This window comes from Hemitrygon akajei, chromosome 17, assembly GCF_048418815.1.
Source record: "Hemitrygon akajei chromosome 17, sHemAka1.3, whole genome shotgun sequence".
Taxonomy (NCBI): domain Eukaryota; kingdom Metazoa; phylum Chordata; class Chondrichthyes; order Myliobatiformes; family Dasyatidae; genus Hemitrygon; species Hemitrygon akajei.
The window spans coordinates 628043-643750 of NC_133140.1; the positions used below are offsets into that span (position 1 = coordinate 628043).

Consider the following 15708-nt stretch of genomic DNA (forward strand, 5'->3'; position numbering starts at 1 on the left):
AATCCACCATGTGAGAGTCTACTCCCATCTCTGTTAGTTTGTGCCTTAAGATCTTGGGCTGGATGGTGTTAAAGGCACTAGAGAAGTCCAGGAATGTAATCCTCACAGCACCACTGACCCCATCCAGGTGAGAGAGGGATTTGTGCAGCAAATACGTGATAGCATCCTCCACTCCCACCTTCTCCTTATACGCAAACTGAAGAGGATCCCGGGCGTGCCTGGTTTGTGGCCTCAGATTCTGTATTATCAGCCGCTCCATGGTCTTCATCACGTGCGACGTCAAGGCAACAGGTCTGAAGTCATTCAACTCCTTTGGTTGAGCTTAAGAGTAAAAGGATTGCAAGGGACAAATTGGTCCTCTGGAAGATATGTGGTGCCAAAAGATATGGGGAAATCTTACATGGATGTTTTGCATCCTTATGGAGACTGACAGTCTATAGAAGGTGAGGCAAAGCAGCAGTGAGGCAATGGACTTCTGTACAGATTACAAAGGAAGGGACGTTTGGTCTCTTGATGCAAATTAGGATGGACAGACCCTTAGGGCCTGACAAGGTGTTCCCTCGATCCCTGTGGGAGGTAAGTGCAGAAATTACAAGAGCTCTAACAGAAATATTTAAACCATTCGTAGTGACAGGTGAGGTACTGGAGGATAGCTAATGTTGTTCCACTGTTTAAGAAAGGCTCTAAAAATAATCAGTAGTATGAAATTTATTGGAAGGTGTTCTAAGGGATTGGATATATGAGTATTTGGATAGACAGGGAATGATTAGGGATAGTTAGCATGGATCTGTGTGCAGTAAGTCGTGTCTAACTGATCGTAAGGAGTTTTTTGAGGAAGTTATCAGCAAAGCTAATGAAGGAAAGGCAATGGGTGTTGTCTACATGGACTTCAACAAGGCCTTTGACAAGGTCCTAGATGAGAGGTTGATCAAGAAGGTTCAGTTCATTGGCATTCAAGATGAGCAAGTAAATTCGATTAGACAGGGAATGATAGTAGATGTTTGCCTGTCTGTCTGAAGGCCTGTGACTAGTGGAGTGCTGCAGGGATCAGTGCAGAGTCTATTGGTGTTTGTCATTGTCATCAATGATCTGGAAGATAATATGATTAACTGGATCAGCAAATTTGCGGATGACACCGAGGTTAGGGGTGTAGTGAACAGAGAGAAAGACTATCAAAGCTTGCAGCGAGATCTGGACCAGCTGGAAAAACAGGCTGAAAAATGGCAGATGGAATTTAATGCAGATGAGTACGAGGTGTTGCATTTTGGGAGGACCAACTAGGGTAGGTCTAACACAGTGAATGGTAGGGCACTGAGGTGTATGGTAGAACAAAGGAATCTAGGCACATAATTCATTGAAAATGGTGTCACATGTAGGTTGTAAAGAAAGCTTTTGGCACATTGCCCTTCATTAGATGAAAATACTGCGTACAGGAGATGGATGTTATGTTGAAATTGTAAAGTCATTGATGACGACTGATTTGGAATACTGTGTGCAGTTTTCATCTACCTACCTACAGAAAAAATGTAAATAAGATTGAAAGAAAATTTACAAGGATGTTGCTGAGACTGGAATACCTGAGTTGCAAAGAAAGATTTAATAGATTAGAACCTTATTCCCTAGAACGTAGAAAATTGAGGGGAGATTTCATAGAGGTATGAGGGGTATAGATAGGGTAAATGCAAGCAGTCTTTTTCCACTGAGGTTGGGAGAGTCTAGAACTAGAGGGTATGGGTTAAGAGTGAAAGGTGAATTGTTTAAGGGGAACATGAGGGGAAACTTATTCACTCAAAAGGTGATGAGAATGCAAATGGTGGATGTGATCTCAATTTCAACATTTAAGAGAAATGTTGTTAGGTATATGAATGGGAGGGGTATGGACGGCAGTAGTCATGGTGCAGGTTGATGGGACTAGGCAGTTTAAATAGTTTGGCATGGACTAGATGGGCTGAACTGCCTGTTTCTGTGCTGTAGTTTTCTATTTCTTGCTGTTATTTATGAGAAGTAATACAGAAACAAGACAGATGTATAGTTAGACTCAGAAACTCCAGAGTTATTGCTTTAGGTGCACCATTGGACAAATTGACATCTCACTGGTTTCTTCAGGACTAGGATGAAGGGCATGCAGTTCCTGAGCAAGTTCAGCAAAAGTGAACCCAGTCCTCTACAAAATGTTAAGTCATTTTAAGTAGAAGTCCTCTTTGAACAATGTGATAGCCTAAAAGTACTTCATTGCCCATGGGATTGTGTTAATCCTTTAGCGACCATTTAGGTTGTAATTCTGGAGCAGAAAAAATCGTAGGAAGGGTGTTGTGGGCCAGGATCTGGGGAAGTAATGAATGTGTGTTGGGAGGGAGGGAGGTGTGGTTAGTATTGGTGCAAGTGGGGTGAAGTTGGTCAGTAAGATGTCTCAATCTCATGCTGTGGGCTATAGCTAGGGATGGTGGAAGGTTAGGATTGAAGGAGTGCTAGTCAGCTGTTAAAACTAAGAGCATTCGTATGAGTTGGGTTCTCAACTACACTGGGAGGTTCCCTTGCTGCTCATCAACTAACAATACTAATGGCTGGTTGTTTGAGAACTTCCAAAGGTAGGCCCAACTCAAAACTCCATTGACTTGTTTACTCAACAAATGAGCACTACACAGGAAGTATAAAACAAATGCTGGAATCGGAAACATAGACAGAAATACTGGAAGGACACGGCCATTCAGGTAGCATCTATGGAAAGAGAAACCAGTTAATATTTTGGGTCGTTTTGAGGATGGATCCCTGACTTGAAATATTAACTGGTATTATCTCTCTGATATTGCTTGACTGGCTGAGTTAATTCAACGTCTCTGTTTTTATTACACATCATAGGAATCTCAAAGTACATTTATTATCAAAGTATATATGCAGAATACAACTCTGACTCGTCCTCCTGCAGGCTTGAGAAAAAGAAACACCATGGAACCTGTACAAGAAAACATCAAACATCCAATGTGCAAAAAAAAAGAATAAATTGTGTAAACGGCAAAAAGCGAGTGTGAAACATCACACCAGTAGTTTTCAGTTTAGTTGAGTTCAGCGCTGTGCCGCTAGCCAGTGCAGACTGCCGGGCCATTCTTCACCAAAGTGCCCCAGTCTCCATTAATCGCCCTGATCAAATTGCTCAAAAACAGCAAAATAAAGAGTAACTAGAATCCAGGAACGCAAGCAACATGAACCTTAAAGTACCCCAAAATGAGTGCACACCCTCGCCGATTAATCCTGGCATCAGTCATTAACCCAAGTGTGATTCTTTACCAGAAGTGCCCATTCTGAATGCTTTGTGCATGACTTGGTCATAATTATATTTCATTCCAGAAAGAAAAACAATCGTGTGCATATGAACAAAATAATGCTGCATAAACAATCTATCAATTCGTGTTGTGTAGGTAGTGCTTATCACCTTTCTCAACATTAACACACAGTGTATGAGGTCGTATTTCTCAAATTTTAATTAAAATTTTTTCCATCTTTTGATATTTTGACTTGCCTTTTCTGTTTCTTTATTTTCTCTCATTTCAATCTTTCTCAGCTTCTGTGTCTGGTTTGACAATGAATTGTACTTCCACATCAGTCATTAAGTCATGATTTTCAGTCATTGTTACACAATCCTTCACTGTTATTAGCTAAAATTGTTCACTCCATTCACTGAATCCCAGAGTTCCCTACTTTGGTGTTAATAAGTGCACTTACTATGCAACTTGCTATTCAAAAAAAATTAAAAACCCAGGCATGCAAGAGCAAGCTTTGCAACAGCATTTTCAATTAGGTACATGCTGTAGCAAAATGTGGCCCATTGTCTTGAGGTCAAGTTATTTAATTCAATTCTATTCACTAAGACCTCAACTTTGCTGGATTCAGGTTATTCTTCTAGATTGATGACACATTCTTGTGGCAAAAATCTCTAAATGAAAGGTCAAAATAGCAACCAAGTCTCGGTCTTATGAATAAGTATTCTAGGCAGAATGGGCATACTTCCCAAAATGTAATTGAAATAGATGGTAAAAAAAGGCCAAGACCACTCCACAATCTCCCTGTTTCCCACCAGATGAGGTTGTGTTCCTGGAACTTGAACTCTTGGAAACATCTTGCAACCATTGACAGTATAACATTCTTTAAAGTCAAAGTAAATTTATTATCAAAGTGTGTGTGTGTGTAAATATATATTTATCACCGTATACCACCTTGAAATTCATTTTCTTGCAACATTTGTAGGAATATAAAGAAATACAATATAGTTAATGAAAAAATATACATTAATTGCCAATGTGTAAAAGAAGATAAATTGTGAAAATAAACTACAAATAAATAATGCTGAGAACAGAATTTGAAATTAAGTTTGTATGTTATGGAGTAAGTTTAGAGTTGAGGTGAGTGAAGTTGTCCATGCCAATTCAGGAGCTGGATGGTTGTAGGGTAATAACATTCTCATCATTTAGGCAGTTGTAGTAGATTAATGGTTTTAAATTTTATATTCAAGGGGCAAGTCTGTCAAGCATCAAGTCCTTTGGTGTGGAATATACACTTCCAATTATTATTTTCTAATTTAGCATAAACAAAGTAACTTAAACTGCAAAGTGGGAGAACAAAAGTGGTCTGCCTGCCTGCTTCATGCATTTGAGTGTTTAGATGCCATTCAGAATAAATCAGTACACTTGGCATCTATCTATCACAAGCTGCTGTAGCCTTAAACATTATTCTTTCCTCATTCATAGTGTGATTTCATTAAATGATTTATTTTGTTTAACATGCAAATATTATGCAGTGTTAACATAAACTACCTAGTAGACATTTCAGCAGTTTACATTGTACATGAAATTTTATCATATGTTAAACAATAATAAATTTTATCACAAATCCCATTTTGCTAAGTTTTCATTGCACCATTTTCTGAAAATTTCAGCTAATTGTTTTTGATTAATTATATTTCCTATTGTTCTGTCAAACAGTAGAGGATATTAATGCATTCCCACTTCATTGTAAAGCATTGCAATTGCCCTGCAAATTTTTTTTCAGTGGAAATCCACCAAATAAACGAATTATGGAGGAAGCTGAAACATATTTAACAAGGATCCAAGAATGTCACAATCCATAGTTTGGACAGACTTTATTCATTCTTTAAAATAAATTTGACAGTTACTTAAAAGCCAGAAGATTACAGAAAGCAAATATGAAATACATTAAAAATAATGAACCTTGGACAAAGCTCAGATAAGAACGTTGGGCAAAATAAGAAAATATTGCAACTTATACAAAAATGCACAAGCATACTCATTATTTGGACAAAGGATTCTAGGCAATGACATACCTTTGAAATTGTTGAAAGAGCCATGTATGGGGCTATCATTTCTCTCCAAGTCCAGATTTAAATTGAATGCAGCAGCTGTCTCTTTTGAGATATGCCACATATGACACTTTGCAAGTTACTGCTGTATTCTAGAAATCAAGCAAAGCAGTGCTGACAGACTGGGGAACATATTTATAAGAACTGTTCATGCTCAGAAGGGCCATTTGACTGAAATGCTGGGCTCATTTGCATACTGTTCTTCAGCTTACTTGGGTTTGTCTATATCCTGGGAAGACTGCCAGCATCTCCCATCATTGTGGCATGAACTCATTGATTGCCAATATGCGAGAAAATGGAAGAGTGCTTGTTGTTTTGTGCTGCGACCCTTTACGTCTTGAGGTGTAGACTTTGGGGACTAATGCCCTAAGTATGCTCTCCAATACTTTCCTTACACAGAGTAAGGTTACATTAGGCAACCTATTGGTACTATTTGAAATAGGCAATAATACATTTCAGGGGTGGCATAGTAGCGGGGCTGGGAGGATGAGTACGGTGATGCAGCGAGTAGAGCTGCTTGTCTCACAGCTCCAAAGACTCAGTTTGATCCGAACCTACAGTAGGTACTACCTCTGTAGAGTGTATTTTCTTCCTGCACATCTTTCATTGTAGAATGTGCAGGTTGGTTGGCTATTGTGTAGGTGAGGTAGTGTCTGTGGAATCTGATGGGAATATTGGGAAAATAAAATGGGATCACTAAGGAATTAGTAAAAGTGGTTTGATAGACTACACAGATTCAGTGCCAAAAGGCCTGTTTCCATGCTGTATCTTTTTATGATTCTACATTTTAATGCTAGGAAAGCATAGCAGGTGAATTTCTAAATCTAAATGGCTTAAAACTTTCTTGGTCTTAATGTGCTTTGTTTAAATTCTTTCTACATACAAAATAACTTTATTTATCTTAATGCACAGGTTGTTTTGAAACAAAAATTGTTGAACTGTAGAAGAAATTACAGAGAAAGGTTGAACAAGTTAGGCCTTTATTCTTTGGAGCGTCAAAGGTTGAGGGGGGACTTGATAGAGGTATTTAAAATTATGAGGGGAATAGATAGAGTTGACGTGGATAGGCTTTTTCCATTGAGAGTAGGGGAGATTCAAAGAAGAGGACATGAGTTGAGAGTTAGGGGGCAAAAGTTTAAGGGTAACATGAAGGGGAATTTCTTTACTCAGAGAGAGGTAGCTCCGTGAAACGAGCTTCCAGTAGAAGTGGTAGAGGCAGGTTCGGTATTGTCATTTAAAGTAAAATTGGATAGGTATATGGACAGGAAAGGAATAGAGGGTTATGCGCTGAGTGCAAGTAGGTGGGACTAGGTGAGAGTAAGCGTTCGGCACAGACTAGAAGGACCGAGATGGCCTGTTTATGTGCCGTAATTGTTATATGGTTATATGGTTAAATGACTTGGCCTGTACTGTGGAACAGATATTTAATGTGTTTTGAAATACTTTGTAATTTATTCACAAGCCTTAGTGAGTGGGTTTATCTGATTGTATCGATACACATAGAATGCTGGAGAAACTCAGCAGGCCAGGCAGCATCTATGGAAAAAAAACAGTCAAGTTTAGGCACAAAATGTCGATTGTGCTTTTTTTCCATCGATGCTGCCTGGCCTTTGCTTGGATTTCCAGCATCTGCAGATTTTGTCTTGTTTGTTGTCTGATTGTATTACTTCTTTTGTACTAAGAACTGAATGGAAGACTCATGTAATCCCATTTTAACTCTTAAAATGTTCAGAAGGTATGGTTTATTCCTTTCACTTGTTGTTTGCTTCTTTTTCAGTATTCCTCCCTGGACATTGACCAACCATTATTTCAGCCATTCCCTTCAGAAATTACCTTTCAGAACTATAAACCGTGTGAAATTTATGAGGTACCACTGAGTCTACGCAACCATGACCAGGTCAGTGTCGTGTCCTTTATATGTACCGTGGGTTACTAAGAACAAACAATATTCTGGAAGAACTTTTATTTAACAGCAAACACGTTTTTCACTATACAAGCTTCTTGATCATTCTGTCATTTCTGTGCATGCTCATAAATCTGTCCAATCACGTTCTTACACGTGATATCACCACAGTCAGGAAATGTTGGGATCATTGAACAAGTTGTTTATGATGTTCTATTTATTGACTTGATTAGGAATTTATCTCTTCTGAGGTAGAAGTTTTGTTTTATGATCATTATTGCTAACTTGTTAGTAGATTATTGATGGCCAATCTTTATCTCCTGTTACTCAGTTTGGGGAAATTCTGGGAACTGAAAATATTCCCAGCCTTCTGTTCCTTCATTTCCCCCTCTTTAGTTTTTCTGTTTGAGAGAAGGCAACACAAAAATCCTGATTTATCTCTCAAGTAAATGAAGCAAAATCACAAATATTCAGCTAGTCTCACTTATTATGTTAGTGGGTATAGTGAAATAAAACTGCATACGTCATGATGTTGTTATTGCTAACGGATTAATATTTTTAAAATATGTAGGACAATGTCATTTTAAGAAAGAAGTGGAGAGGAAGGAGTTGGTGCAACACTAGTTGTGACAAAGATCCAGTTTGTAGTTAAATAATATGACTTGATTTATCCTAATCAAATTCAAACCTGAAATTTAGACCATAAGACACAGGACCAGAAATTAGGCCATTAGGCCCATTGAGTCTGCTCCATCATTCAATCATGGTACTTCTTTTTATCCCTCCTTAACTTCTTCCCTGGCCTTCCCTCCATAACTTTTGATGTGCTGTCCAATCAAGAACCTATCAATCTCTGCCTTAAATACACCCAGTGACCTGGCCTCCACAGCTGCATGTGGCAACAAGTTCCACAAATTCACCACCATCTGGCTAAAGAAATTTCTCCACATCTCTGTTTTAAATGGATACCCCTGTATTCTGAGGCTGTGCCCTCTTGTCCTGTACTCCCCCAGCATCCACTTTGTCTAGGGGCTTTAATTTTTAAGAATATTTATTTTTTATTTTATTGATTTTATTTTATGATTAGCATTTTTAAGAGACTATGAGGAAAATCTGGATTTGCAAGTTTTAGGTAAGATTCAAAGAAAGGAAAGATCTTTAATATATACAGTTTTGGATGTCTCAAAAGGTTTTCTACCTAGTTAAATTTATTTCAGAAATACAAACACTTCAAAATAAAGCGAGGAAATCTGACAAATCCTAAGCAGATAATGACCAGTGCATCATGATTGAATATTTTTGGTTAAGGAATAAACATCCTTCAGGAAATTGGGAGACATTGCTTGCCTTTTCCTTAAAAGCATCGTTTTGTTCAGCAGTACTGCACTCAATTATCAACTTTAATAATGCACAAGAGTTTGAATCCACAGAATTTGGTTAATAACTAAAGTGCAAGAAACTGGGAGAATGTTCCCACGTGGGATAGGAATTGATTATTAGATGAAAAGCAGGAAGTGGGAGTAACTCGGTTGTGGGGCTCTGCAGGGATGTTCATGACGGCAGGCTGCAGCTAGTGGTGCTCTGCAGGGATGTTCATGACGGCAGGCTGCAGCTAGTGGGGCTCTGCAGGGATGTTCATGACGGCAGGCTGCAGCTAGTGGGGCTCTGCAGGGATGTTCAGGACGGCAGGCTGCAGCTAGAGGGGCTCTGCAGGGATGTTCATGACGGCAGGCTGCAGCTAGTGGGGCTCTGCAGGGGTGCTCATGACGGCAGGCTGCAGCTAGTGGGGCTCTGCAGGGATGTTCATGACGGCAGGCTGCAGCTAGAGGGGCTCTGCAGGGATGTTCATGACGGCAGGCTGCAGCTAGTGGGGCTCTGCAGGGATGTTCATGACGGCAGGCTGCAGCTAGTGGGGCTCTGCAGGGATGTTCATGACGGCAGGCTGCAGCTAGTGGTGCTCTGCAGGGATGTTCATGACGGCAGGCTGCAGCTAGAGGGGCTCTGCAGGGATGTTCATGACGGCAGGCTGCAGCTAGTGGGGCTCTGCAGGGGTGTTCATGACGGCAGGCTGCAGCTAGTGGGGCTCTGCAGGGGTGATCATGACGGCAGGCTGCAGCTAGTGGGGCTCTGCAGGGGTGCTCATGACGGCAGGCTGCAGCTAGTGGGGCTCTGCAGGGGTGCTCATGATGGCAGGCTGCAGCTAGTGGGGCTCTGCAACGGTTCCCATGATGGCAGGCTGCAGCTAGTGGGGCTCTGCAGGGGTGCTCATGACGGCAGGCTGCAGCTAGTGGGGCTCTGCAGGGGTGCTCATGACGGCAGGCGGCAGCTAGAGGGGCTCTGCAGGGATGTTCATGACGGCAGGCTGCAGCTAGTGGGGCTCTGCAGGGATGTTCATGACGGCAGGCTGCAGCTAGTGGGGCCCTGCAGGGGTGCTCATGACGGCAGGCTGCAGCTAGTGGGGCTCTGCAGGGGTGCTCATGACGGCAGGCTGCAGCTAGTGGGGCTCTGCAGGGATGTTCAGGACGGCAGGCTGCAGCTAGTGGGGCTCTGCAGGGATGTTCATGACGGCAGGCTGCAGCTAGTGGGGCTCTGCAGGGGTGTTCATGACGGCAGGCTGCAGCTAGAGGGGCTCTGCAACGGTTCCCATGATGGCAGGCTGCAGCTAGTGGGGCTCTGCAGGGGTGTTCATGACGGCAGGCTGCAGCTAGAGGGGCTCTGCAACAGTTCCCATGATGGCAGGCTGCAGCTAGTGGGGCTCTGCAGGGATGTTCAGGACGGCAGGCTGCAGCTAGTGGGGCTCTGCAGGGATGTTCATGACGGCAGACTGCAGCTAGTGGGGCTCTGCAGGGATGCTCATGACGGCAGGCTGCAGCTAGTGGGGCTCTGCAGGGGTGTTCATGACGGCAGGCTGCAGCTAGTGGGGCTCTGCAGGGATGTTCATGACGGCAGGCTGCAGCTAGTGGGGCCCTGCAGGGGTGCTCATGACGGCAGGCTGCAGCTAGTGGGGCTCTGCAGGGGTGCTCATGACGGCAGGCTGCAGCTAGTGGGGCTCTGCAGGGATGTTCATGACGGCAGGCTGCAGCTAGTGGGGCTCTGCAGGGATGTTCATGACGGCAGGCTGCAGCTAGTGGGGCTCTGCAGGGATGTTCATGACGGCAGGCTGCAGCTAGTGGGGCTCTGCAGGGATGTTCATGACGGCAGGCTGCAGCTAGTGGGGCTCTGCAGGGATGTTCATGACGGCAGGCTGCAGCTAGTGGGGCTCTGCAGGGGTGATCATGACGGCAGGCTGCAGCTAGTGGGGCCCTGCAGGGGTGCTCATGACGGCAGGCTGCAGCTAGTGGGGCTCTGCAGGGATGCTCATGACGGCAGGCTGCAGCTAGTGGGGCTCTGCAGGGGTGCTCATGACGGCAGGCTGCAGCTAGTGGGGCTCTGCAGGGATGTTCATGACGGCAGGCTGCAGCTAGTGGGGCTCTGCAGGGATGTTCATGACGGCAGGCTGCAGCTAGTGGGGCTCTGCAGGGATGTTCATGACGGCAGGCTGCAGCTAGTGGGGCTCCGCAGGGGTGCTCATGACGGCAGGCTGCAGCTAGTGGGGCTCTGCAGGGATGCTCATGACGGCAGGCTGCAGCTAGTGGGGCTCCGCAGGGATGCTCATGACGGCAGGCTGCAGCTAGTGGGGCTCTGCAGGGGTGCTCAGGACGGCAGGCTGCAGCTAGTGGAGCTCTGCAGGGATGTTCAGGACGGCAGGCTGCAGCTAGTGGGGCTCTGCAGGGGTGTTCATGACGGCAGGCTGCAGCTAGTGGGGCTCTGCAGGGATGTTCAGGACGGCAGGCTGCAGCTAGTGGGGCCCTGCAGGGGTGCTCATGACGCCAGGCTGCAGCTAGTGGGGCTCTGCAGGGATGTTCATGACGGCAGGCTGTAGCTAGTGGGGCCCTGCAGGGGTGTTCATGACGGCAGGCTGCAGCTAGTGGGGCTCTGCAGGGGTGATCATGACGGCAGGCTGCAGCTAGTGGGGCCCTGCAGGGGTGTTCATGACGGCAGGCTGCAGCTAGTGGGGCTCTGCAGGGGTGCTCATGACGGCAGGCTGCAGCTAGTGGGGCCCTGCAGGGGTGTTCATGACGGCAGGCTGCAGCTAGTGGGGCTCTGCAGGGATGTTCATGACGGCAGGCTGCAGCTAGTGGGGCTCTGCAGGGATGTTCATGACGGCAGGCTGCAGCTAGTGGGGCTCTGCAGGTGTGTTCATGACGGCAGGCTGTAGCTAGTGGGGCTCTGCAGGGGTGTTCATGACGGCAGGCTGCAGCTAGTGGGGCCCTGCAGGGGTGTTCATGACGGCAGGCTGCAGCTAGTGGGGCCCTGCAGGGGTGCTCATGACGGCAGGCTGCAGCTAGTGGGGCTCTGCAGGGGTGTTCATGACGGCAGACTGCAGCTAGTGGGGCTCTGCAGGGATGTTCAGGACGGCAGGCTGCAGCTAGTGGGGCCCTGCAGGGGTGTTCATGACGGCAGGCTGCAGCTAGTGGGGCTCTGCAGGGATGTTCATGACGGCAGGCTGTAGCTAGTGGGGCTCTGCAGGGGTGTTCATGACGGCAGGCTGCAGCTAGTGGGGCTCTGCAGTGATGTTCATTCCCCACGTTTTAATAGTCTAAATTGATTAACTGGCTGAGAGGACATAAAAAGAGTTTAAGAAGCTTTGTGTCATAATTTTATCAATTTTAGTTGGTGGCACAGTCAAGAGTTTGTCAAGTGTTGAAATGTCATGGTGAAAAAGTATGTAGAAGTTAAAAATCACATTTCAGGTAAATGTGAATAATACTTTAAACACTGTATAACCACACAAAATCTTCAGTCTCCGTATAATTTCATTAATTGTGTTTTTAGGTTCCACGAATGGTTAAAGTTATTGAGGAAGATTCTCCATATTTCAGAATCGTCTATCCCAGTGATGTCTCTTTTAAAGTGGCACCAGGCATGGCCATCACGTTCAAAGTCATTTTCACACCTGAGGAAAACAAGGTGTGTGAATTACAAATGTGTTTTATTTAACGTGTTTCATTCAGTTATTACAAAGTCTGAATCACAGAGGGTTAAATTCGGCAGCATACCTGCATACACCTTATTTTCTTTGGACACTTGAGTAATGTTGAAAAATGGAGTTTGAGAAGCATATAAACATTTGTAAAGCATATGAGATGCCATCAGGATAAATTCACTTGTTCAGGATCTACCTGCAGTGGATAGTGAGGTCAGCTGAGAAGATCATCGGGGTCTCTCTTCCCGCTATCACGGACATTTACACTACATGCTGCATCCGCAAAGCAAACAGCATTATGAAGGACCCCACGCACCCCTCAAACAAACTCTTCTCCCTCCTGCCATCTGGGAAAAGGCACCGAAGCATTCGGGCTCTCACGATCAGACTATGTAACGGTTTCTTCCCCCAAGCTATCAGACTCCTCAATATCCAGAGACTGGACTGAGACCAACTTACTGCCCTCTACTGTGCCTATTGTCTTGTTTATTATTTATTGTAATGCCTGCACTGTTTTGTGCACTTTATGCAGTCCTGGGTAGGTCTGTAGTCTAGTGTAGTTTTTTTCTGTGTTGTTTTCATGTAGTTCAGTGTAGTTTTTGTACTGTTTCATGTAGCACCATGGTTCTGAAAAATGTCTCGATTTAACTGTGTACTGTACCAGCAGTTATGGTCAAAATGACAATAAAAAGAGACTTGACTTGACTTTAACAAGCATCGACAGCATGGAGAATATGCAGATCACGATGCAAGATAGTATGAATTGCTGATTTGTCATCAGGTTTGTCTTTTTCCAGTGCACACTAAGCCAGTTCACTGTCGCAAACAGCCTATATTACCATCTGTCACAAGCTGAAACAGGAAAGGAAGAATGGGTTAAACTGGGGTAAGAGGGAGAAAGAAGCTACAACAGAAATATCCCTTCCTGCCCTGTCTGTAAGTGATCAAACAGTTCCTGAATAGCTCTCTAATCTTTACACTAACAGCGCACCTTTTATCTTTCTTCTGTCATTGATCTCTGTTTTCCATGGTTGGAATAAGGTTCATGTTGTAATATAATATGAGAAATTCAGCCATTTAACCGTGACTCCAAGGAATTCAACTTCATTACCAGAGCACGATGCCTGCATACCGCTATATGGTTGAACATTGCCAGTACGGTACAGGAGCAGGGTCTTCAGCCCATGATGTTGTGTTGAACTAATTAAACTCGTAATTAAATGCCTAATTAATCCCTTCTGTCAATATAATGCCCATATCCTTTCATTCAGTGCACACTCGTGTGCCTATCTAAGAGTTTGTTAAATGCCTCTGTCATACTTACTCCATTACCACCACTGGGGGTACATTCCAGGCAACTAACATTCTCTGTTTATGAAAAATCTTCACCCAGATATCTCCTTTCTATTTACTCCTGCCACAAATGCATGCCCTCTAGTATTAGACATTTGGACCCTATGAGAAGCTGCCAGGAGTCCAGTCTATCTGTCTTCTCATAATTTTATAAACTTCTAAGACAGCAGTTCCCAAAGTGGGTGAAATCACCTGCCAAGCTCCCCCCCCCCAACCCAGAGGCAGTGGGAGTTTCTAAGGGGATGATAAAGATAAAAGGGGCACCCAGTAGCAAGGGACAGCTGAAGGATTACTAGCTTAATTTAAGAAATGAATTACTTATTATAATCATTTGATCCTCAGTGCCTCATAATTGATTGCAATGCTAACCCACTGCTCTGTTAGACTTTGCTTGAACGGCGTTATGATTGTTGAAAAGCAATGCAACACTTATGTATTTGGCATCATGAAAAGTCTGGACTGCCGAAAGCATGTTATTTCTGGGTCCGGCCTACTGTATTATTGCCATTTATACTGTAGTACAGTGTTAGCTGGTATGATTCCCATACTCCAGTCACGCTGTGATGCATTTCCTGTGAATTCGTGTAGGGCGTTCAATGGATTAAAGTTCAGAATCTGCCCTTTTGAATGGTCTTGACTGCATTTCTGTGGCCCACTGCCCCACTTTGTCGACCTTCAGGCAGAGAGTCAGATTTCGCCTGAACTATAACTTTCCCCTTTGTTGATCTCAGTGCCTGAGGATGGACTTACGCAACAGGTGATTGACCGTGGTTGTGAATCCATAATGAAAATGGCAGAAGCAGACCAGGTGGCATGGTAGCATAGTGGTTAGCACAACACTTTACAATACAGTCAACCTGGGTTCTATTCCTGCCTGTACGTTCTTCCCGTGACTGTGTGGGTTTCCTCTGGTTTCTTCCCACTGTCCAAAGACGTACCGATTGGTAAGTTCATTGTAAATTGTCCCATGATTAGACAAGAATTAAATTGGGGGATTGCTGGTTGAGCAGCTCGATGGGTTGGAAGGGCCATACTATATTTCAATAAGTAAATAAAAATGAAAAAGAAGTGTAGACAGTATACTGTGGAATATCTGAATTATGGATTTATACCAGCTCCAAGCAACCAGTATCTGTCAGTGTGTCTTGTATGAAAAAGTTTTTTTCAAATGAGGCAATGAAACTATCCAGGCTCCTTGATTGTTTGAAGAGAATACTCTCTGATAAAGAAAGTGAGAACTTGGCTTATTTTCAGTCATTTCATGAAAACTTTCAGAAACTGAAAACATTTCAAAACATGGTTGCTAACACTTCAGCACAAAACAATCAGTGACAGTTTGTGTGTTTCATGCAACATTTTGTTACTCATTGCTAAATATGGGAAGTGCCACACAATTGGAGAAGTACTAATTCTGCCAGCAGTAAAGGAGGTTCTCAGTATGGTTTTGCATAAGTCACCAGACAAAATGATTGAAGCAATTGTGCTCAGCGCTGACTCTGTTGAAAGACAAATAAATGAAATATCTGGGAGTGCAGAAGACTCTTTGTGCAGCATATGTAGGACAACAGAATTTGCTCTGCAATTGGATGAGTCAACTTTTCCTGGCAACATATCTTTGCTTCATAAAAGATGAAAGCATGGTTTTAGAGTTGTTAATGCAAAGGCACTACAAACAGATATGAAGGGGGAGTCAATATTTTGGGTGGTTAAGCAATTTTTCAAAGAGAAGGACATTCCATTCTGAACTTTCTTGTGCAACTAATGTGGCGCTATCAATGACAGGGGTTATTACTTTCTTGAAAAAAATTGTACCCAACATATTTACTGTGTAATTCATAGACAGCATCTTGTTGTAAAATAAAAAACAAGTGATTGGCTGTACAAATCATTAAATACTGTTATCACAGCAGTAAATAAAATCAAGTCCCTTACTCTCAATTCTTGCCTATTTCGAGAGCTTTGTATTAGACCCTAAGACTGTAAGATATTGGAGCAGAATCAGGCCATTCAGCCCATCAAGTCTGCTCTGCCATTCCATCATGGCTGATGCTGGAT

General features: G+C 43.7%; 1 protein-coding gene across 1 annotated transcript in view; it reads left to right on the forward strand.

The window, feature by feature from the left end:
• Positions 1–15708, forward strand: part of LOC140740942 (hydrocephalus-inducing protein-like) — a 421292-nt gene that overhangs the window by 119353 nt on the left and 286231 nt on the right. The window contains exons 4-5 of the mRNA XM_073070583.1: positions 7149–7268; positions 12150–12284. Coding sequence (XP_072926684.1) covers positions 7149–7268; positions 12150–12284 — 255 coding nt within the window. The remainder of the gene's footprint in view (positions 1–7148; positions 7269–12149; positions 12285–15708) is intronic.